Source organism: Pteropus medius, unplaced genomic scaffold, assembly GCF_902729225.1.
Source record: "Pteropus medius unplaced genomic scaffold, Ma_sr-lr_union100, whole genome shotgun sequence".
NCBI lineage: Eukaryota > Metazoa > Chordata > Mammalia > Chiroptera > Pteropodidae > Pteropus > Pteropus medius.
The window spans coordinates 436,270-460,801 of NW_024342472.1; the positions used below are offsets into that span (position 1 = coordinate 436,270).

General features: G+C 37.7%; 1 protein-coding gene across 5 annotated transcripts in view; it reads left to right on the top strand.

Annotated features, from left to right (window-relative positions):
- The window catches only part of OCRL (OCRL inositol polyphosphate-5-phosphatase), a 55,430-nt gene that overhangs the window by 19,860 nt on the left and 11,038 nt on the right, over positions 1–24,532 (top strand). For all 5 annotated transcript variants that reach the window (XM_039864938.1, XM_039864940.1, XM_039864939.1 and 2 more), the window contains exons 5-18: positions 1,210–1,320; positions 1,746–1,835; positions 2,517–2,637; positions 2,726–2,887; positions 4,096–4,197; positions 4,725–4,839; positions 5,971–6,087; positions 6,190–6,377; positions 8,306–8,417; positions 9,667–9,776; positions 11,296–11,431; positions 15,649–15,759; positions 16,401–16,566; positions 16,831–17,066. In XM_039864938.1, the coding sequence (XP_039720872.1) occupies positions 1,210–1,320; positions 1,746–1,835; positions 2,517–2,637; positions 2,726–2,887; positions 4,096–4,197; positions 4,725–4,839; positions 5,971–6,087; positions 6,190–6,377; positions 8,306–8,417; positions 9,667–9,776; positions 11,296–11,431; positions 15,649–15,759; positions 16,401–16,566; positions 16,831–17,066 (1,877 nt within the window). The remainder of the gene's footprint in view (positions 1–1,209; positions 1,321–1,745; positions 1,836–2,516; positions 2,638–2,725; positions 2,888–4,095; positions 4,198–4,724; positions 4,840–5,970; positions 6,088–6,189; positions 6,378–8,305; positions 8,418–9,666; positions 9,777–11,295; positions 11,432–15,648; positions 15,760–16,400; positions 16,567–16,830; positions 17,067–24,532) is intronic.

Below are 24,532 nucleotides of genomic sequence, written 5' to 3' on the forward strand. Positions count from 1 at the left end.
TGGATGGGAGACCACCTAGGAATACCAGGTGCTGTAGGCATAAAAAAAAAAAAAATAAAAGAAACTAGGATTTTCGTTTTCTCACTTCTTTATTACTTACAAGTGTGAAAAAGTCCAGTTAAACAGTTATTTATTAAATGCCTTCTGTCTGCAAAGTCTGTCATCATTATTGCCTGTAAAGTGACCAACCATCCCTGTTTGCCTGGGACTTTCCCGGCCTTAGCTTTGAAAGTCCTGAGTCCTGAGAAGTCCCTCAGTCCCAAACAACCCTGTGTAGACAATCAAAAGTTACGTTGGATAACCTGTATGTGCCCCCTGCCTCTTGCTCCTAAGTAGCTTATAGTTTCCAGAGGAATGAGAAAGCAATACATATAATAAGTCAGTTAAAATAAATATATAAACAAGTACATAGGTTTCCTGGATCACCATATCCAGATGATTGATACAGATGATAACTATAGGGCATCAGAAAAAGGGAGACAGTATGTTGTATACATAAGAAACTAAAGTCCTAGATAACCTCGCTTCTAATTATACTGTTTTCCAATTGGCTATACTTGAACCAAACCACTCATGACCATAGGTCATTATATTGCTTTTGTGAGTTTATTCAAGATGTACATTTTTCTCTTGTAATGAGGTATAGATGCTTCTTTTCAGAATGACTCAAACCAATCCCACAATTCTTTTCTTTTTTAATTAGTTTGTAAATTCAGTTGGCTAAGTATAGTTTGTACCTAGGAACAAGCCATCCTATTTCCTTTATTCCCTTCATGCTTCAGATACTCTTACTATATGATCTGGATTTAAAATAGTAGGAATTTCCAGCTGAGAGATGGGGGAAGGGTAGTTGGAGAATTAATCTTTTACTAGAATTTGGTGGTCCCTGCATTAACACCTAAGAGATATATCAGAATGTAGAAAACTATGATTTTAGTATGTATCATATCACTCTATTAGGCTGCTCATTGACATAGTCATTAGCCCTTTAGATTTCCTTCTCCACATCACCCCTAAATCCTGCATCTCCCTACTACCACCACTACCACCATGATGAATACCTTGATCTTGTAGACATGCTTCCTATATTAGAGGTCTGGGATATTTGTGATGTGGACCTTGTCTTATTAAACTGGTAAGTTGGGAATACAATCCCAAGAAAACATTGTATTCCATAGCTCTGTGTGTATGGATTTCAAATCTCTTTAGGTGGCTGCAAAATTCGGATTCAGGGGGACTGGACCAGAGAGCGCCGCTTTGAAATCTCTGATGAGGAGAACTGTTTGAAGTTCTTGTCAAAGGTCCTTGCAGCTCAGGAAGGTAACTCAAGACTCAGAAGTTTTCTTTCTACTATTTTAATGGGAGTGAAATTCTGATATGCTGATACAGAGGTAAGCAGCCGTGAGCAAAGTACCTCACCCCCTGAGCTTTGATAGCTGAATTTCTTTAAATTCAGAAATGACCCCAGGGATGGGTTAGGGAACAAGTGTATTCGACTTTAAGGACACTGAGCCAATTTCCAGAATCTCTACAGTCATGGCATGGACATCTTACTGCAGACTGTAATCTGCCTTCTACTCCCAGATGATCCCCAAGCTGCCCTCATTTTCTTAGTCTTTTCCTTTATACTCAAGAATACTACTGGCCCTGCATTTGAAGAGTGCTGAGTGAATGGCTTTTGGTTATGGTAAATTCTGCTCAATGAAGGGCTCCTCAGTTTCTGACCATGAACCTTATCTCTCCAGCACAGTCACAACTTCTTGTTCCAGAGCAAAAGGACTCATCCAGCTGGTACCAGAAATTAGACACTAAGGACAAACCTTCTGTCTTTTCAGGTACTGAAAAGATTCTTTTCCTGGTTGTTTTGCTCATTGCTGAGTCAGTAAATTTTATCTGGATAGATAAAATAATGTAGATTAATGTCAACGTCAGACACTTCCTATAGAGTGGTTGTATGGAGTCATGCCCACTGACTGTCGTACACTCCTTATTCTTTCTGTGGTATGTTAGCCCTTCAGGAGCCAGCTTAGCAGTGTGGTAAAAAATGGAGGTACTAGAGCCACACTGCCCGGGTTTGAATTCCAAATTCTACAACATACTAGTTATATGACCTTGATCAAGTTACTCAACAACTCTTAGCTTTCATTTGTTTTTCTGTGACATGGGAAGATTTTTAATAGCACTGACCTCAGTGGGGATCTTTGCATTGACTAAGTGAGATAATAATATAATCCCTTACTATCAACCAAGCTTTGTGCTAAGTCTTCAGCAAATGTTAGCACTCATGTAAGGTCCAAATTAATGTAACTTACTGTTGTTCTAGTTAATATGTCAAGTACTTCAAGGACAGACATGCATCTTCCCCCAACCTAAGTTATCATTACCTTTTTGTTTGGTATTTGCCTTTGACCATGTACTGATCAAATCAAAACCACTGATCAAAGCAAAGCCCTATCTATCCTGGCTAAGTTGGATGTTAGCTCTCCCTCCTTTGACACTGGGTTCTGTTCCTTCAGGGCTTCTTGGATTTGAGGATAATTTTTCATCTATGAATTTAGACAAGAAGATAAATTCACAGAATCAGCCTATGGGGATTCATCGGGAGCCCCCACCTCCACCCCCTTCAGTGAACAGAATGTAAGTCCCATGTCAAAACATATTTCCCATGTAAGTGACTTTTCTATTTTAGGCAGTTTCACTTTTGAATTTCTCATTTATTTGCTAGGCTTCCACGTGACAAGGAAGCTTCTAACAAGGAACAGCCCAAAGTGACCAACACCATGCGGAAGCTCTTTGTACCAAATACCCAGTCTGGGGAGCGGGAGGGTCTCATCAAACATATCCTGGCAAAGCGAGAGAAAGAATATGTCAACATTCAGACTTTCAGGTACTCTCTTTTACTTACTGAGGTATAGCAGAAAATGGCCTTTTGATATTTAAGGTATTAGTTTAATTAGCTTAATTAGGAGTCAAAGCATAATAAAAAGGAATGGTCAGCTAATTCAAGACCCTGTCTCTATCCAAAATAAGGCAAATACTACAATTTCTCTTGGATTTTCTAACTACTGATGATACCATGTCTATTAATGTTTCTATCTACTCTTAGAGAACCAAATCAAGCTCACATGTACTAGAGAACTGTTCCTTAGCACATTCCATAAGCAAGTATGTTTATCTACCTGGCCTGCTAAATATTTCCCCACTAATATTGGAAAATTAAAGTCCACCATTACTACTAGATCTTAACTTACTTAATTTTAATAGTTAACTAATGAAAGTTTTGCCTAATCCTCTTGATAGTGAAGTCTGTCTTGGATTTTTCCCTCTGTATTATATTTTTCATGTCACCTTGTTGATATCTTCTTTTCTGGGCCCAGTGTGTATGGTATGTGGTATGGCATGGCCTAGTATGTTTCCCAGTGTACAAAGCAGTAACACTTTGTTATTTGTGAATAGCCTGTACCCTTCTAGCCCAAGATTCCAGTCACATGTGCCATCACATTATGCCTCATTTATTCTAATTTAATTGTAACTATATCCCTGTGACAAAACCTCCAGTTCCTCTTCTTCCCATCATGCTTATATTTGTATATAAACAGTTAAGACAATCATGAGTTTTCCCTTGTGCTTACCCCCTTAATACTGTATCTGCCTCAACAGAATTTCCTACATGAGTGTCCTTGTAATCCTTTGGGAAGTAAGTTTTTGGATTCAACTACAGCTCCTTAGACAACAGTTATCCATAACAGACATGCTTATAGCATGAAGGTACCTCTTTACCATCCACAGACTCTCTCTTCAAATATGAGTTCGAATGGAGTTTAATTGAAAGGAAATGTGGTAGAGCAATTAACTCTGTGTATTTAAAATAGAGACTTGGTTCCTTTTTGTAGATTCACCTAATGTAAAACTTAGAATAAGTTCACTGCCTTTGTGTTCTACATACAGAAGGTTTTACTTATGTGTGTGGCAAAACATTTGAGAAATTATGTTGGCTTATCGTGAACATACCATTGTCTTAGAAGTGATGAGAGAACTTCCATTAGTTCATTCTTGACCTTTGTTTTCACATTATTTTTTGGTATTACATATTAGATTTTTTGTTGGAACTTGGAACGTGAATGGCCAGTCTCCAGATAGTGGATTAGAACCATGGCTGAACTGTGATTCGAATCCTCCTGATATCTACTGCATTGGGTAAAGAACACGTCTAGAATTTCCTTTTGGCTATGTTTAGTGTTAGTTCACATGACATTTTGCCTTCTTTTTTTAAAAAAAAACTATTTGGTAAAAACCTACTGTAGACTATAAATGAGAGTTAACTTGTAGGTCAAATTTGTGAGATCACAAAGGAACAGATACCTAAAATGGTGTAAGGAAGCATCTAGATCTCTCGAAAGACATAGAAAACTATGTTCTTCCTAGAAACTAAGACATGACTTCAATTCTAACAGTGTCTATCCCTAGGATATATAAGCAAAGCTCTACTGTTACCCCATATGGAGGTTTTTTTGTTTAAATCTTGTATAGCCTGTGCATATGCTTGTGGGGAGTCTTTGAAAAAGAAAGCTACTTGTCCTTACTGATCACCTGGGTCAACAAAATAGTTCTTTAAAATTTCTCTTTTCCATGCTTTTTTTTCATCTGATGTCTCATAATAGGACAGGAGGTAGTCAGAGATAATTATGGGATATGTATAGATCTCACATCCTCTTGCTTCTCAGATTTCAAGAGCTAGACTTGAGCACAGAAGCCTTTTTCTACTTTGAATCCGTAAAAGAACAAGAGTGGTCCATGGCTGTGGAAAGGGGTTTGCATTCCAGAGCCAAGTATAAGAAAGTAAGCCACATTTAATTATCTTTTTTAGTATATGACTAAATAGAACTCCCTAGAAGTTATTCTTGTTATCTATGGCTTGTTCCAAAAGATGGTTTAATTGCATTCTTTCCCACATATAATATGGGAACAGGGCAGACTAATCCTTTTTATACCTATTTCCTGGGGAAAAAAAATTTCCCTGAGCTTCCCGATTCTATATATTCATAGCTTGGGTAGCTTTTAGGAGAAAGAAAAAAAGAATTTTGTTCTCATAACAATAATTAACTCAAACTAATTACATGTAAGGTAACTGATTTGTGCACTAAGAGTTAAGATTGAAGTTGTTAACCAACATGGTCAGAACTGGATGCTTATAGAAAAACAGTCTGAAGCATGTGGGTACTTAGGGTATGCTTTGGAATCAGAGCACGAATAGAAGTGTTGTGGAGTTTAAACGAGTTCTAAACTTGGTTGCAAGTCAAGAGTAGAGTTGACTTTAGCAAGGTGGACCAATTTGTTGGTCTTTAGAGGGCCCAAGGTAGAGGCTACCAGAAGAGGTATTTTAATTTCAGGGCTACCATAGTAAGACCTGTAAAAGGAGTCATCTGCCTGAGTAATTTTTGTCTATATCTTCTAACAGTTGATGTAGGTTATAAAACTCCTGATGGTGTTATAGGTCCCTAGCTAATACATATTTCAGACATTACTAGCTCTAGTTCACAGATTTAAAATGATCGAAATAAAAAGGATTGCTGTTTTATAAATGTCAATTTCTTAGGAAATTGGAAATTGGAAACTAGGAAGGAGGGGAAAAAGGAACAAGCTGGGATAGAGGCTTTCTCTTTATTATTTGAATTTTTAATGCTCCTTACTTCTGATAGGCTAAAAAGTGATTAAAATAATGAGTCTAGAGCACAGTTCACTCATTGTCCCCAAAGACTTTTAACCCTTACTCGTCAGAGCCAGATAAGAGTTCACCAGAGAAATTTCGTTCTTGATTTATGAGGTCAACTAGGAAATGAGATGATTTGGATTCAAATTTGGGCATCTTTCTATCTTTTTTGGTAGAAAATTAGTTGTGGGAAGTTAGATATGTGGTATCTAAAAAGAGTGGTATTAACATGAACTTTTCTAACTCCCTGGAACTCGTAGGTTCAACTAGTTCGCCTTGTTGGGATGATGCTTTTGATATTTGCCAGAAAGGATCAGTGGCGATATATCCGTGATGTTGCTACAGAAACAGTTGGAACTGGAATCATGGGGAAAATGGTGAGTACCTTAGGAAATGAGCTTGATTATTATTTATGTCTGTATGAAGTTCAGTTGATACATGTGTCTTTGTTCCAACTGAATAATTACTCTTGCCAACAGGGAAACAAGGGTGGGGTAGCTGTGAGATTTGTATTTCACAACACTACCTTTTGCATTGTCAATTCCCACCTGGCTGCCCACGTGGAAGACTTTGAGAGAAGGAATCAAGATTATAAGGACATCTGTGCACGAATGAGTTTTGTGGTCCCAAATCAGACCCTCCCACAGCTGAACATCATGAAACATGAGTGAGTGGTTAAATCTCCTTTAGCCTTTGAATAGTGGGGCTGAGAAGAGATTAAACATGGCAGGAAACTATAGAACTGTGACGAGTGAGGGATTACCACTTAGGGATTGGGAGTCACAAAGAAGAGAGGACTTTTGAGAAATAACAGATTCATTGAGGCAGAGAAATTGGATTTGCTATCAGAGGAAAGGTTAGTTCTGTTAGAGAGCATCTAGAGTAATGCAGAAAGGGTCTGTCAGTTGGAGTCAGTTTTTTTTTTATCATTACAAAATAGAAATGTTCATCATGAATGTAATAATAGATAAAATTAAAAGTAAAATTTCCTCATCATACCCTCTGCTCTCCCCAGCCAGTCCCTTTCTCCAAAGGAAACCACTGTTAGCAGTTTGGTGTGTATCCTTCTAGGTCTGTGCTGTCCAATATGACAGCCAGTAGTCATGGGTAGCTAAGGGTACTGGAAAGCAGCTAGTTTGAGTTGAGATGTCCTGTAAGCATAAACTAATCAGTGAGTTTCAGAGATTTCATATGGAAAACATGTCAAATTTTCAAAATTTTAAATATTGATTACGTGTCGAAATCATAATAATTTGGATATATTGAGTTAAATGAAATTTATTGTTAAAGTTATTTTCATTTGTTTCTTTTACTTTTTAAATGCAACTACTAGAAAATTTTTAATTACCTTCACTATGTGCATTGTATTTCTTTTGAATAGTGTTGTTCTAGACTTTGTCTATGCACATATACATGCCTACTTGTTATATAGGACTATATTATTCTATTCATTGTGGATCTCTTTTCAAGCCAGTATATATAGATCTACATTATTCCTTTTAATAGCTGTGGCATTAAGAATAAGGGTGGCAAAGATTTAAAGACCCCAGTGAATCAGTAGGATAATATAAGAGAAAGGCTAGTGAAGAATGAGACTTAAGGATATAGAAGCAGAAATCAGTTGAGAAATGTATTGAGTGGTAGAAAATGATTAGTTGTAAATTAGTTTGGAAAAAGTCATTTGAGATGGGAATTATAGGAAAACAAAAGATAATTTAGGGGTATTAGAATCAATAGAGAGTAGGGTGATTGAGGACAGAGTAGGGAAGAGTAGCGATGTTGGCCCGTTTCCATATAGTCTCAACAGTTAGGAACATATGAAATTCTTTTCCACAGTGAAATCAAGACCTTGACATTAATGTCATAAAGTTGCCCTGAAATTTTATAGATTTATTTCCCTAAGGTTCCAGAAATTTCATGTTGCACTTAAGATTGGCAGAGACTCATTCAGAACTTGCAATAGCTTATAGGAGAATCCATTTTGATACAGTTTCAGGGTCTCACCTGTGGGATTCTCAGCACATTTAAGAGTCTGTTGCTGTGATTGGGAGCCTGAGGATCACATGGGAGCCTGCATCCCATAGTATGCCAGTCTCTTTCCTGCCTGGGATTTGGAGTGCAGATCTGGTGCAGCGATAGACAGATTGGCTGCAGTGGAAAGCCCCAGATTCACTTTTCCTAGTGAGCCCTGCCTATGAGAGCTGTTGTTCAGGCCACGCAGACCTTAGCAAAGAGTCTGCAGAACATCAGGGCTTAGCGAGGCAGAAAACATTCAGATTCCCCAAGAGACCTGGCAAACAACCAGGCAAAATTTTACTGAAAGCTAGTTCAGTAAATAAACTACATGGTTCTCTCAGGCAGTTAACTCCTTGGCTTCTGAATCCCATACATATACTGTATTTCCCCATCTTTGTTCTTCATGTATGGAGTGCCTATCCACCCACATATTTTGTAATCCCTAGTCTCTCTCAGGTTGTCAGATAGCGATAAATGAATCCTTATCAATAATCTACCCATTTTTCTGCTCTCCATTCTTCTCTGATTGATTTTTATGCTAATTATTGGTACTTCATTTATATATTTCTTGATCTTCAGTGTTGTTATATGGTTGGGAGATTTGAACTATAGACTTTGCATGCCTGATGCCAATGAAGTGAAGGGTCTTATTAACAAGAATGACCTTCAGAGACTCTTGAAATTTGATCAGGTAAGTATATTTTCATTTTATAGGTACTTTCTTAGATAGCAGATAAAATTGTTAGGTTTATGAGATAGATGTGTGGAAGGTGTGACTTACTCTAGAAATAGATGGAAAGGTCTCATTGTCTTGGGGAACAGTGTGACTAGTGATGCAGTGAATACACACAAGGTTTGTAGTGCATTTATTAAGCACTTAGGTGGTAGAAAGAGAGATAGTTTTAGTGATAAAAATATATAAGGTTTATTCATCAAGTCTTTATCAAGAAGAGATTTGTGTCAGTAAGTTGAGGAATGGTTGGGATGAATTGGAGAACACTTCCTGGAGGAAGTGGGCCTTCAGCTGTGTTGATGTAGTTTGGCAGATGGAGCAGGGAAAGCTGCTCTGTGATTACTTGGCAGGCTCAGCAACATCTTGGCAGTAAAAGGGAGGCCCTGTGAGGGGATTGGGAAGCACAGAAGAAAAGTCTGGTACAAATAGCACAGACTGTGGTCTGATAAAAATTGATTGAAAAGTTTGGGATAGCTAGGTTATGGATGCTAAAACCTGTGGGGAAAGCATCGATTTGGTAACATGTATATAAAACTTGATATTCAGGAAGCTAGTTTTCTGTTAATTTTCCTTGGAACCTAGCACGTGACTTGAATTTTTATTTCAGCTTATGGATACTGGCTGCTAAAAGTGAATGTTTCTTAATGAGGAAAGAAAATGTTTCAACTTGATTTGAATGTCTTTAAATCTTTGTGTGAGACCTTTTGATTTTCTTTAGTTAAAATTCAGGTGTTTTATAGTAGAATGGTTTTTGTAGTAAGCCTGTCTTGGCCAAGTCTTCCTTCGCATTGAGGTTACCTGGCTAATTTCTTTATATGGCATCCTCTCCTGCCTCCAAAGAGCATACAGTTGGAATAAATTTGGAGTCTTATGTAATTCTAGTAAATAGTTGAGCAAGGATAACTTTCAAAATGATCTGTAACTATTTGCTGAATTTGGCTTTCGGAATTATTCATTCAACATTGTGTGCTTTTTTTAAAAATTAAAATTGTACTGGATGGTTCCTGTCCAACTTCAGGGAACTGGTGAGTTTAGGTGCTGTGAGGCTACAGAAATTTTATTTCATAAGGTACAGAAATTTTATTTATGTACTCTGACAATGGCAAAGGCTGTGAAATTAGATACTTAGGAATGGCTGATCAGTATGATTGTCACTTATTTTAAGATGGTATTACCCTGCTTATGTGATGCTTCTTTCCCTTGCCAGCTAAATATTCAGCGCACACAGAAAAAAGCTTTCGCAGACTTCACCGAAGGGGAAATCAAGTTTATCCCCACTTATAAGTATGACTCTAAAACAGATCGATGGGATTCCAGGTAAAGTAGCAAGAACCTCCTCATGGAATATGTTAAGACCCTATATTATTTCTGTCCATCCATACTGGTGAAGGGCTAGGAAATTTTTAGGTCATGCAGAAGCAGATATGAAAAATCTAATGGCTCAGTACTATTACAGAAGTTTTTAATTCATGTGTACTCAAAGGTGAGTGTATCTTAAAAACGTGTAACTTCTATATCAGGGCTGTTAAAGTTTTATGGACTGCCTGCAATGCCTTATTTCTGTCACCTCAGCAGACTTGCTTAGATTTTTGACCTTCCTGATCTTGCCCCTATTTCCTTACCATTGCCCTGTTCTGTTTTTTTTTCCAAACTGTTTCTTAACTTTTTAACTTAAGACACCAGGAGATGAAAACAAAGAGCCATGAAAGGTTTTTCTAGCACAGTGATTCTCATTCCTGAGTACATATTAGAATCTCTTCGTGCTTTAAAAAATACTGATGCCTGGGCCCAACCTATGTAACTGATAATGAAAGCTGAGACCCACTGTCTGGGAGGCCCTTTGATTTCCTAATTACTCTCAGTAAAGTGCCATTGTCATTCCATTCCTGGTAACTACTTGTCTCCTACCTACCATCTATTTCTTTGTTTCCTGTGGTTTGCTGGCTGGCTGAGCCCAGAAACTCGAAAGAGTGAATCCCTGGGTATATTCATCTTCTTTAGACTCAGAGAGTAATAGAGTGTGGTAAGGAGAAGTCTGTGCTCCACAGGAGCTGGTCAGCAAGTGAAAAGAGACACTGACAGGAGATCTGTACACTGGCCTTATTTCTTACACTCACCTGACTTAAGAGTCAACTTACAAGCTACTGATAAGAACTTATTTGTGTCACCTTCTGGATCAAGTGTATGAGGTTGGTTATTTTAATAGAATGACGAGTGGGCATTTTCCCTATCCTTGATACTCTATAGGCTCTTATGTGTTCAGACTTGGCATACTTAGATGTTAGTTCATTTCTATTACAAGAAGCTAGGCTTGTCCATAAAAGTTCAGGTTTAAAGGAGAAATCTCTACTATTACTCATATCCAGAGATTAAGCCCAGTCTAGGAATATAGGATTGGAATTTTAGATTAGTTGTCTATCTGTTGTGAAGTATCATTGCAGTTCATAGAGCTGCAAAGGAAAAGGAAGAGGATGTGTTCTGAATATAATCCTGACCTTCTGAGGATATTTTAAGAGAGTATTATTATACATTCCCATGGGACGAGGTTGTTGAAGTTATAGTACTAATCTTAGGAGCACTGTTCATTCATTCATTAGATAACTGTCCATTGAATACCTGTTTTGCAACAGATACTGTGCTAGGGGCTGAGAATTCAGTGGCAAACAAGTAGACACAGTCCCTTCAAAGAGCTTGCAATATAGTAGGGAAGATAATAGTTGGGGTTGTTAAGAAAGGATAAGTATATCAGAAGAGGGCCTAACCCAGGTCTGAACCAGTGTGGTAGATTATACATTCTTACATGGGATATTCTCTTTATAATTTTCTTTATTTGCAGTGGGAAATGTCGGGTTCCAGCATGGTGTGACCGAATTCTTTGGAGAGGAACAAATGTTAATCAGCTTCATTACCGGAGTCATATGGAACTGAAAACCAGTGATCACAAGCCCGTTAGCGCCCTCTTCCATATTGGGGTAAACACTTGCTTGTTCTTTCATTTGTCTTTGTGTTAAGTATATATTCTTAGAGCGTTATTTAGACTCAGAACAGATCAGTAATTCAGTGAGCCATAAATGTTTCCATAGCCAGTCATTTGCAACGTTGAGAAGTTAGTGCCCTCGACCCTCCTAAATGCTGTCTCTGTGGCTCTTAACGCTCCAGACCCTTTAGTGACACAGATGTTTCTCATGCTGCATAATGGTAGTAATCTTAGCCTCCTAAAGTCCTCATACATAAAAAAGAGAGGCTAAGTTTTAGAGGATGAGTAGCTTTTCATCAAATAAATAGTAAGGAGCAGAAGCACGGGGAGAGAGATTCTAGGTGGAGGGGTGGAGATAGCAGGAGCAAAGGTACAGACCGGCCAGAATACAACCAAATTTCTGAATACCGTAAGCATATTGTCAACCCTACTCTAGTGAAGTTTTCCCATCCAGCAGCACAGGTTATAAATTTTTCTTTAACTTTACTGTATCCTGAGCTAGATGAATGACCAATTATTTAATTTTTGTCTCTTTTATAAAGTTTCTGTTTTCACGTTGTATTTTCTACCTGTGTTATTAGTATGCAAGTTATAACTTGGGATCTTATTGATTTAATTTATGACAGCTAGCACGTTTAGGTTTTTTCTTGTAGATTTTTTCAGATCTGTGGTCATGCAGTTTGTCAGATTCTACATAACGCAGTGCTTGATAGGTTGGACTTTGTAGCTAGACTGCTTAGATTTTTATCCCAGCTCAATCACTTTCTGTATAACCATGAAAAATTTATGTAACATCTATGTGTCTCAGTTTTCTCCTCTGTAAAATGGAAATAAAATAGTACCTACTTATGAGGATTAAAGAGGTAAGACATGCAAGAGTATAGGAGGGTAGTTACTTTCCTCTGCGTACGTGTCAATTTTGGAGGCTTCTGAGATGGGTTATCACCAACCTGTCTTATTGTACTCTTTTCTTAAAGGGAAATGACTTTAAGGCATTTCTTTTATTTGTAAAAATAGTTCTTCGTCTTAGAATAGAGTCTAAATTTTACTGAGGCAATCATGACTTTACTTTTGTCCATTTTGAAATTTTAAAATAATAAGTGTTCCTCAAATAGTAGCTAGTATGTGTCAGGGACTGTGCTAGGCAATTTACACACATCTCATTAAGTCCTTCCAACAATGCTTTGAGTTAAATATTTCTCTTTTAACAGATGAGCAAATGGAGAACCAATGCATTTAAATAACTTCTTTAAGAGCATTCAACTAGGATTGCTGAGAATCAAGTCTTAAGTCTGTTTAACTCCTAAGCTATAGATGCTCTTTCTACTACCTCCACAATGCCTCTGTAGTTCCAAAGAACTTACTAACTAGATATGCCTTCAGATACTATATTTTTAATCCCACCTAATTTCTAGTTTATACTTGGGGACTGCCCTGTTTTCACCATTTGAGTATTCTTAATCCATTTTTAAAAGGATGTCTTTCCCCAAACACTAACCTTTTTGATTTAATCAGCTATGCTTGGCTTTTTTGTTTGTATTTCTTTTCATAACCTTGGGATATTTGTGATACTCCATATATATTAATCCAGAGCTCTTAGCAGGATATTTAAAATTTTTCCATACTTGTATATTTTCGTGCATCTTTAATAAAGGTCTACTGTTGTAGCTTTTAATACTTTTTAAATTACTCAGGAACTCAATTAAATTTAAAATGAAAAAATATGTATTTTAAGGAAAATTTACAGATAAGGCTGAAGTTTTTCAATTACTATTGTATCCCTCATTCCCACCTTTACCCAAACCCCCACTCCCCAACCAACCCAGTTACCCTTAGGAATTTATGTTTTTCTAGACCAGCACTGTCCAATAGGTTTTCATGTGATGATGGAAATGTACTGTCCAGCACAGTAGCTACTAGCTGCTACTAGCTGCTGGTGGCTATTGACTATTTGACATATGGCTAGTGTGACTTAGAGAACTGAATTTTCTATTTTATTTACTTTGAAGTAATTGGAATGTTCCTGTGTGGCTACTGGCTATTCTATTGACTGCACGGTTCTAGACCTTTGCATATACTTTTCTGTTTACCCACAGACAATATAGTATTGCTTTGCATGCTGGTGTGTATATATCATAAATGGTCTCATATGTGTTGAGACCAAATGGCAGTCCCCAAGTATAAACTAGAAATTAGGTGGGATTAAAAATATAGTATCTGAAGGCATATCTAGTTAGTAAGTTCTTTGGAACTACAGAGGCATTGTGGAGGTAGTAGAAAGAGCATAAATGGTCACTATATGTGTTGGTCTGCAGCTTGCTTTTTGTTTTAAATTCAGTGTCATGTCTTGGAGAGCTATCCATGTGGTTACATAAAGATCTAGCTCGTTGTGCTTTTTTCTTAATTGCTGATTTTGTCAGTGATTTCCTTTTCTGAAACGGATGTATCAGGTGGTGACATTCTATGGTGTTTTCCCCCTTTATTATCCTTAATGTGCCATTAAGGGCAATGATCATGATAACCTGCTGAGAAAAGCTTCGATTTTATTGAGTAACCACCATATTTTAGACTCTTGGGCATGCTATGATTAGAGGTATTAAAAGCCACATTATATTTTTACCACCATTAGTATCAGTGACTGTTAACAAAGAGACCAAGTGCTTAGTGACAAATTAACTTTAGAAGACTTGCTGTGAGCTGGCTGAGATTAAGCTGAGATAGGGTTCCCACCCTTGCACTTGGTAATGGTATCTGTTGCTTTGGTTCTCAGACTTTGGTAGACATAAGAATCGCCTGGAGAGCTTTGAAAATGCAGATGCATGGACCCCAACCCCAGAGATTATGATTAGTAGGCCAAAAAAATCTGCATTTTTAATGCCTACCTGAGTTGATCCTCTTGCCTACCTGATATTTTGTAAAGGGTATTACACTAGAGGTCCAGGTATCACCTGTGGTATTAACTGTATCAGCAATTTAGTTGATCTTTTTGTATCTCAATGTTCTCAACTATTAGAAGAAGAATAATCCTTGCTTTGGTAGCCTCGCAGGTTGTTGTGAAAATAAGATGATACATGTAAAATACTTTTTGAGATAAAAAGTTGCAAAGTTTTGTGAAAGTATTTAGAAAGTATAAAATTCTTCTCAACTTGATGCTATAGTATGACCCTTGTGACACTAGTGATTGCTTGCTCCTAGTTCTCAAGTGTTATATTTCAGATATGTAAAAACCTCCCCAGTCTTTGAGATAATTGACTCAGCTTTAATGTTTTTATTTCCCACATCACAACCTCTACTACCTGCATCAACTTTTTTTTGACATCGAATTTGTGAAGTTTTCCATTCTAAAAAGAAACCGGGTTTTCAATAAGTTAAAATGCTGTGTTAATTATGTTCATTTTTAGCATAGATTTGTATGAAGTTTTAATAGTGAAGAAAGTGCAGCTATGTCAGGAAGCTGAAAGTGCTGTGTCAAATGGGAGGTTTTTGATCTCTTCGTCAGAATGACTTGTCTTTTGTCACACTTTTATCTAGGATATTTTGGGTTAGCCATTTACTAAAATGGCCATAGGCTCTATTTACTAACATACCTTTATCATTATAATCTGAGCATTGATATTATGATCCTTAGCATTGTGTATGGCAGCAAATAGAGCTAAGTGCTTTCTTTAATCATCCTTTCTGCTATTTCAATAGTTTATGATCATTGTTAGAAACAATTAACAGGTATGTTTTGACACTGTTATTCTGTACAGTGCAGGAAATCATTTTACAAAATCATCACATCTTCACCACCACCTAATAACCATGGAGCAAGAAAATATTCTTCCCAAATATTTATAGTTATTGCCAAGCTTCTTAGCACAGAGGTTTAATTTTTCCAGGAAAGTAACCAATTAACCTTACCTTTACTTGAAAGTGTGTGATTCTGTAATGCTTAGTTTAATTTATATTTGCTTTAGTGACCTTTTAAAAATTGTTAGACTCTTAGAGATATTTAAGTCGAGAGCCTATAAGACTAAAATAAAGATCTGCGTTCTTTCAGGTAAAAGTTGTGGATGGAGTGAGATACCAGAAAGTGTTTGAGAATGTTGTTTGTACCACAGTATATTTTAAATGGTTGCTGTAATGATCAGTTTTAAATTGTTAGGTAATCTCAAAGGAAGATGAGCTAGGAACATGTAAGACCCCAAAAAGGGGTATATCTTCTTTCAGGTGAAGGTTGTGGATGAACGGAGGTATCGGAAAGTATTTGAAGATATTGTACGCATTATGGATAGAATGGAAAATGACTTCCTTCCTTCTTTAGAACTCAGCAGAAGAGAGGTGAGTAAAAATATGTGGCTATCCTGTCTATTGCCCATCCTGGTTAGCAAAGGGGAAACCATGTTATTCATAGAAGGCAACACGGCAAGTGGTGAAGACCATGTATACTGAAGTCACACTGCCTCCATTACAATCCCAGCACTGCCATTTAGTACATGTATGACCACAGGTGACTATCTTACCCTTTTAGAGCCACAGTTTCCTTTTCTGGATAAAAGGGTAGTTGTGAGGATTATACAAGTTAATACATGCGAAGCTCTTAAAACAGCGCCTGGCACAAAAGAAGCCCTCAGATTTAGCCACTCTTATTTAATATTTCAGAGTTGCTAAAATATCATATCTCAGGAACCAGGACTCGGTCACGGGATGAATGCCCTGACCCAAGGTTAGATTAACCTCTTAGGATCCCAGGAACAATCAGAATGGCCTAGAGAAGTAGCTGCCTAACTCCTCATCTGGTCTGAGGATAATAATATATGAGAGGGGATGGTGTATAGCTGGCTCAGTTGGCGAGTGTATATGGCAGTTGCACACCTGGCTAATAATTATCTTATTCTTTATTCATATTTTCTGTGGAATAATCCAACTGACTTACTTCCCCTACTAGTGATACATGTTTGTGTCTGTCTGTTATTCCCCAGTTTGTGTTTGAGAATGTGAAGTTTCGGCAACTACAAAAAGAGAAGTTCCAGATCAGCAACAATGGACAGGTTCCTTGCCATTTTTCTTTCATCCCTAAACTTAATGACAGCCAGTACTGCAAGCCATGGCTTCGGGCTGAACCTTTTGAGGGCTACTTGGAGCCAAGTGAGTTTTCCCTTTACCATCATCTCTGTTTGTGATGTACCATCTCCTCATGATTCCCATATCCCCTGCCTTTGTTTAACTTCTTGTTTTCTAACCATACGTCTCTTACCTTCATTGTTATTATATTGGAGATATGTCTTTTGTGTGTCCAATCTCTCCTTTGTCACTTGATGATATTTTAGAGAACACTTCTGTTGGTTCTTATCCCCATTTTGGTTTTCCACTGGAACTTTCTGTTGTCATGTGTCATCTCTTACATTTCAGATGAGACAGTGGACATTTCTCTTGATGTGTATGTCAGCAAAGACTCTGTGACCATCCTGAACTCAGGGGAAGATAAAATTGAAGATATTCTTGTCCTTCACCTGGATCGAGGCAAAGATTACTTCTTGACCATTAGTGGAAATTACCTCCCAAGTTGTTTTGGTACATCCTTAGAGGCTTTGTGCCGAATGAAAAGACCAATCCGAGAAGTTCCTGTTACCAAACTCATAGACTTGGTAAGAAACATTCTAAGACATGAACTTCCTGTAGATACAATTTTCACAATACTTAAGTGATGTCCTCATTGTCTCTGTGCTTTCTCTTTTCTTGGGGGCAAGGGGGACTGTAAAGTGATAAATAAGAATAGGACTCACTTACTCTAGCACTGCTTTCATTGAATTAAGCCTAAAAGGAAAGAGGAGAGGATAATCTATATTTGGCTCTTGTCAGGAATATAATAGATGATACTTAAATTCACTGAATTACAATAAAGATTCCCTTCTATAATGCTTGTTTGTTATGCTCTTCATACTTCCAAGTCACTTTTGTATAAATTAGCATGTATGTGAGGTACAGTAAATGGGAGAGGCAGTATTATGCTCATTAAATGAAAGAGAAAACCAAGGCACAGAGACAATCACTTGCCCAAAATGCAATAAGTTAGTGACAGATCTATCACCGAGATTTTCTGACTCCCAGTCCACTACTCTTCGCTATATCATATCTAATCTAGGTCAAACTCGGCTGCTTGTTTGCAGCCCAGACCTATCCGTGAACCTCAGAGTACCTGCCTCAGAACTCCTGGGGCCCTTATGCAAGTCCAGGTCCCTCTTCCCGCTCACCTCCAGCAATAGAATCAGAATCTCAGGGTGTGAGGCCTAGGAATCGGCATATATTTGCACTCCAGATTATTATAAGGTGCATAGAAGTGTGATACATGTTTTATGTGACTTGCGTAATAAAGGAAAGGAAGAAGTTTCCCATCACCAAGCTATAAAATCAGTGTCTTTGTGGAGAAAATGCCTGTATTATCTTCAGTGACATAAATTGATTTAGTAACAAGTTCATCCTATTAAGTTTTCTTCTAAATGAAAGTACGTTGGATTCGTGTGCAGACCTCTTTGGGCTTATAAAAGTATATTTTTGGTCTTTTACCAAGGAAAGTTAGGTACGTGACAGCCATACATTATCATTACCATTGGAATTCACTTGATCCTTTTGCCCTAGCCAACGGCAGTGATTCTATCATCTATGGCAGTGATTGTATCATCTATCGGGAAGGGCTGGACCAGCGGGCAGGCTGCTGGTTTGTCTGAGTGTGATCTGTTCTCTTGCCATGGAATTGTTTTAGCTATGACTCAGATGGCAGATTAAAACACTTGAATGCAGTCCTAGCATTCTTTCTTGGAATTATACTTGTTTCCCTAGAGCCCTCATGACTGAGTGTATTACCTCTGAGAGAGAACCATTTTCTTCAGAAATTCATATCCTGACATTCTGTTGTTTTTCATACTTGTTTTTTCTTCTACCACCATATTCCTGTCTTTCAAATTTAATATTTAACCTTTTAGAATATATTCTAAATGAAGTCGTTTCTCTTTCATATCCCCTTCTCTCCACCCTAAACACCATTTCCCAGCTTTCTTTTTCCCAACTTTTTGATTTTGAAAATGGCAAATGTGCAGAAAAATTGAAAGAACAGTGCAACGAACACCCACATGCCTTACATACATATATAGAGATACTTAATTTTTTTGCTGTACCATTTTAAATTAAGGGATGATATGCACTTTCACCAGTGAATACTTCAGTCTGCCTTTCTTAAGAAAAAGGACAACCTCTATATAAGCACAGTACCATTATTACACCTAAGAAAACTAGCCAGTCCATATCCAGATTTTTCCAGTTGTCCCAAGTATTCATTTTGTAGCTTTCTTAAAGCCAAAATCCAATCTGGATTCATACAATACATTTGGTGAGGTCTCTGCAGTCTCTTTTAGAGTAGAACAGTTCTCCCCTTTTTTATTTTAATGGCATTGCATTTTTAAGAGTCCAGTGCAATTGTCCAGTCATGAATCCACCATTTCCTAAACTTGTCTGATTGTTTCTTCGTAATTTTTAAAAATATATTTATTGTAATTAGTTTCAAGAATATAGTATATTGGTTAGACATCTATATAGTTCGTAAAACAATCTCCCAGATGCTCCCTCCCTCCCCTGATCCTCCACCTAGCCAACGTATTAATGCTAACTGTATTCCCTATGCTGTGCTCCTCATCCCCATGTCCATCCATCAGCTACTAATTTGTGCTTCTTTAACCCTTCACTCCATTCTCCCAGCCCCTCAAACTTCCCTCCCCTCTGTCCATCACCAAATTGTTCACTATATTTGTGAGTCTGTTTTTAATTAGTTTGTTCTATTTCTTCCTTAGATTCCGCATATAAGTGAAATCATATACTGTTTGTCTTTCTCTGTCTGATTTAAATACCTTCTAGGTCCATCAAAGGAATATCATTTCCCATCCCCTTCCTTTTCATATGTAGGAGTCTTGTTTTCTTATCCTTTCAGCCACTCTCTTTTGGTTGGAGCACTTAATTCTTTTCCATTTAAGGTACTTACTGTTAGGAATGTAGTTGTTACCATTCTTTATTCCTGTTTTTGATACAAGTTTTTTCTTCTTAAAGAAGTCCCTCCAACATTTCCTGTAATACTGGCTTGGTGGCAATAAATTCCTTTAGCTTATTTTTGTCTGGGAAGCTCTTTATCTGTCCTTCAACTCTAAATGATAGCTTTGCTGGATAAAGTATTCCTGGTTGTAGATACTGGGTCTTCATCCTATCGAATATTTTGTGCCAAGTCCTTCTGTCCAGCATAGTTTCTTTTGAAAAATGAGCTGCCAGTCTTATGGGTGTTTCCTTATAAGTAACTGTTTTTCTCTTGCTGCTTTCAATATTCTTTCTTTGTATTTAACCTTTGGCATTTTAATTATGATGTGTCTTGGTGTGGACCTCTTTGGATTCCTGATTTTGGGAATTCTCTGAGCTTCCTGGGGTTTTATGTCCATTTCCTTCACCAGGTTAGGGAAGTTTTCCATCATTACTTCTTCAAACAACTGTTCACCATCTTGCTTTTCTTCAGGTACGCCAATCAGATGGATATTTGGACCCTTAATAGTGTCCCATATGCTCCTTAAATTATTTTTATAGTCTTGGCATCTTATCTCTTGCCATTCTGGTTGCATGTCCTTGGCTTTCCTGTCCTCTAGATAGGGCATTTGATCCTTTTCTTTATTCAGTTTGTTTATTCCTTTGTTTATTCCATTTAATATACTCATCTCAGATAATGTGTTCTTCATTTCAGACTGGTTCTCTTTTATAATTTTCAATTCCATTTTTGTTTTTTATCTCTTTGTTGAAGTTCTCGCTGAATTTATCTACACTTTCCATAAGTTCATTGAGCATCTTTATAACCAGTGTTTTGAACTCTGCGTCTGTTAGATTACTTGACTCCATTATATCTGGATCTCTGTTCTGTTCTCTCATATGGTTTCTGCTTCTTTGTCTTCCCATTTTGGCTGCCTTTCTGTGTCTGTTTCTATGTACTAAGCGAAGCTCCTAAGTCTCCCGGTCTTATTAGTGTGGGTTTTTGAAGTAGGTGTCCAGTGGCACAGTCCTGAGAGGGGTTCAGCTGCAGGCCAAATTTAGCCTAAGCCTCTGTCCCTCCGAGGCTACCTGTTAAGATTCAGCAAGCAATCCACAGATGCTGTGCTTATAGTTGCCTCAAAAGGCTACACCAGAAACTGAGGCCAGCTGCCTCCAGTGTGAGTCTAGGCACTGCTCAGCAAGGGGCACCTGACTTGCTGAGGATGTACCTGGATGTGGCTTGGGTAGGGCTGCGAGTTTGGAGAGATGGAGTTTCAGGGAATCCTCTGGGCATGGCGACCTCTGTTATTCAGTTTGATGACATCACAGCAATGGTGGCGCTGTGTCCAGGCACTGGGAGGGGAAGGGCCCAAGAGGGAACAATGGATACCACCAGCACTTTTGTACAGAACAAGTCTCGCCTCGGCCCTCACTCCGACAGTGTCTCCCTGTAAGTCCCTGGTGCTCCCTGTGCACCACCGAATGGGCACTGGTGCTCAGAGTGAGCAGGTCCGTCACCATGAAAATCTGCTCATGAAAGCGGCCCCTTTAAGAGGCTTCTGCTGCTGCCGCAGTCTCTGTCTCACTCAGCTGCTCAGGACGGGGCAGTTCTGCGTCCTTGCCCCATCCCACCCTCTGCCATCGCAGGGTGATTTCTCGTATATCTCCCTAGTTGTATGGCTTGTTCCTCTAGATCCCAGGCAAGTTTTCCTTGCTGCTGCTGCTTGTTTCCATCACAACCCCAATTTGGTCACTAGAGGGATGAAGAGAGCCTCTATCATCTACACCATTTTTCTTCTTCGTAATTTTTTAAACTTTCCCTTTAAACTCCTTCATCACACCTTTTTTTCCTATAAACTGGAATCTAGCTTAACGTTTGGTCAGAGTTGGCAAAAGCATTATAATACCCTTTACTGTAATTGTCCCATATTAAAGTGATTAGAAGGAGGCTCAACCAGCATAAAATTTTTAAATTTCATTTAAAATATTATCTGGTGATTTAACCATGTTTGACCATGAATAGGAAGTAGCCAAAAATCTTTAATGGAGTTAATTGCTCTATAGGAAGCCCTTTCCTTCTTTTTGTGCACAACTGATTCAAAGTTTAAAAAATAGAACCTTTATCATTTTTTGTTACAAAATTGCTAAGTTCTTATTAAATGGTATGTGTGTGGTCATCATTTATTCTTTTAAAAAAGTTTTTGTAGGATTTAGGGTTCTAATTCTTTTCACAGTCTGTTGCATTTCCATGTTATTAAATTCCTATATCTCATTGATGAGGAAATTATACATATTAGTATGGGGCAGTAAACAAGAAATCTAACATCTGTACCCTTTTTGTAATACCTTCACACTCTGTTTTGATTTGATTTTGCCCTTCGGAAATGCTTTCTTAGGTTTGTTTGTTCATCTTTGTTCCAAGACCCAAGATATTTCAAATCCCCTGAGACAGCGTTATTAATAATGGTACCTGTTGTCTTCTTTGTATTATTTACTCTGAATTTTTAGTAAAACCAGAAATGAGTTCAGTGCCTGTGTTGACTCTCCATGTACCGTTTCAGAAAGATTCTTGTGCCAAACCTACTCTTCCCACCAAATGCAGCATTACATAGCTGGTATAAATCCTTTCATTCTTCCTGCCCTTCTCAATGACAGTGACTTTGCCACTCCTGGAAGAGTTGGGTTTAGCTCAAGTGGCAAACAGAGGAGAACCTATAATTATCTTTATTCTTTTCTAGAATTAAGATAGACTTTTTTGGTTTATTAACTGGTATATTAAGTAGCATATAATCATCAATATTAATTTGTTACACATTGGATACAAAGTATTATGCAGTTTATGTGAGTTCTGTAATTTAGTGGTCACGAAAGTTTGCTCATATGTACAATATAGCTAAATTTGAATTGAGGTTAATCGAGAGTTTGGTTAGAGATAATCTAAACATTAACCACCTTTACTGGCTAATGTCCAATCTTTTTGGTAAGTCCATATTTTGGAAAGTCACTTAGAATGAGAGTTATGGAGCTTGTAATTTGTATTAACAATAAATTACTTTCCTGTGCTATTTACTCAAGCCCTCATGTGCTATAAAAGCTTATTGACTGAACAGCTAACCTCTGTAAAAATCAATCTCAGAATCAGCGTGTTTTGGCTTTAATGAATATTTCATGCATGTAACATTAACATAACTAAAAATAAATTCAGCACATAAGAATAAAGTGGACTAGGAAAGTGTTTTGGGGTTCATCATAGAAATATTTTGAGTCAAATCCAAGTATTTAAGAAGCATGTATCACTATATTAGGTGAGCAGCCTCTTTCAGGAGTAAGGGACATCATGAGTAAAGGTTAGAAGGTGAAAGCAAAAGGACCATGTATGAACAATTATAAGATTTCCCTGGGAAGAGTAGAGATTAAGGATAAGAGCATATAAAGCTGACTAGGTAGGGTGGGGGCAGAGGAATGAGGGTCTTGAAATCAGCAGATGAGTTTATGCTGGAGCCAGAGGGCATCTAGAACCATCGGAAGGCTTTGATGAGTGCTATGAGCTTGTAAATGGACACATTTAGAGGAGCATTTCAGTGTTGCTTATAGACTAGACTAATGGAGAGACCAGATTTGAATGCGCCAGATCTGGTTAAAGGTTTGGATTGTAAATACAGAGATGAGAAAAAGTCGAGGGATGGGTGGAGAAACTGTATTTGCTTGAGGACATGTCTATTAGGAAAACAGTATCAAAAATTTGAAATAACAAGATTAACAATTTGGTGATTAATTCATCCCCAGTGATTTCTCTATTAGGTGTTTCCTTTGTCTTACTGATCTAACCACCCATTTCTGATCCTGTTAGGTGTGTGGGTTGTGTTTCTTCTCTTTATATTTCACATGAAGTAATCCTTTGTAGAATTTAAGTATCCATTCAGTTTTCTGCTTTTTATTTTTAAATTTGAATTTGCCTCTAAATGACTCTTTTATATTATTTTAGCTGCATTTACTACTGGGAAAATTCCTCTATGGGTGAACGTTGGGACGAAGAATGATTTGCAATACATTTTTAGTGTACAAGGTTGCCTCACTGAGGAAATCCTAAACTACGTTCCCTTTTTTAGTGTGATCAATATGTAGCCTTTTGCAGAGAGTGGGCAGGTCAGTTAAACTAAGTAATTAGCAGTCACTGTAGGACTACCTTAGCAGTGTGCTATTTATTAGTGGGGACTAAGTGGTGCTTCTATTTTCAGACTTGAGCCTAGTGTTGAAATAACTATAATTTACATCTACTTTATGCCTGTAGCCAGGGAAGCAAACTCTCAATATAAATCTGCTGTCTTTTTGATTTCTTCTAACAGAGTTTTCTTTTGCATCCATTCATTTAATATATACACACATACACACAAACATACGTACACATACATTCAGAGATGAGAATATATATGTACAGAGATTGTGTGTGTGTGTGTGTGTGTGTGTGTGTGTGTGTGTGTGTAATTTTCTCATTTTTAGTTAAGGTGTTTATTCTCTCCTGCTTGACCTACTTCGATAGCTTTTAACAATTCCTTTTGCCTCTATATCCCTTCCATTTTTCCTCTTCAGGGCTGTCAGATTGATCTTTCTGTAATACGGCTTTGGGGCCTGTCGCTTCTTTGCTTAAAGGTAGTCAGTGGCTCCCCCATGCCTGCTGAATGCAGTCCAAATTGCTTTACCTGTTGTTCAAGGTCACCCAGTATCTGACTTCAACATACCTTTTCAGGTTTATTTCCCACTGTTTTTCTCAATATCCTCCCATGTTCCCTACAAACCCGATATAGCTAACTTCTCCCTAATCTCACCTTGTGATATACCTTCTCTGCACCTTTACTTATTTCTGCCCCTTCCACTTGTAACATCCCCACCATATTGCTACCCTTTAAAACCCTGTGAATCTTTTTTTTTTAATTTTATTTTATTATTAGTTTCAAGTATACAGTGCATTGGTTAGAAATTTATATAGTTTATAAAATGATCCCCCTAATTGCTCTCTCTTCTCTGGCTCTCCACCTAGCCATTACATTAATGCTAACTA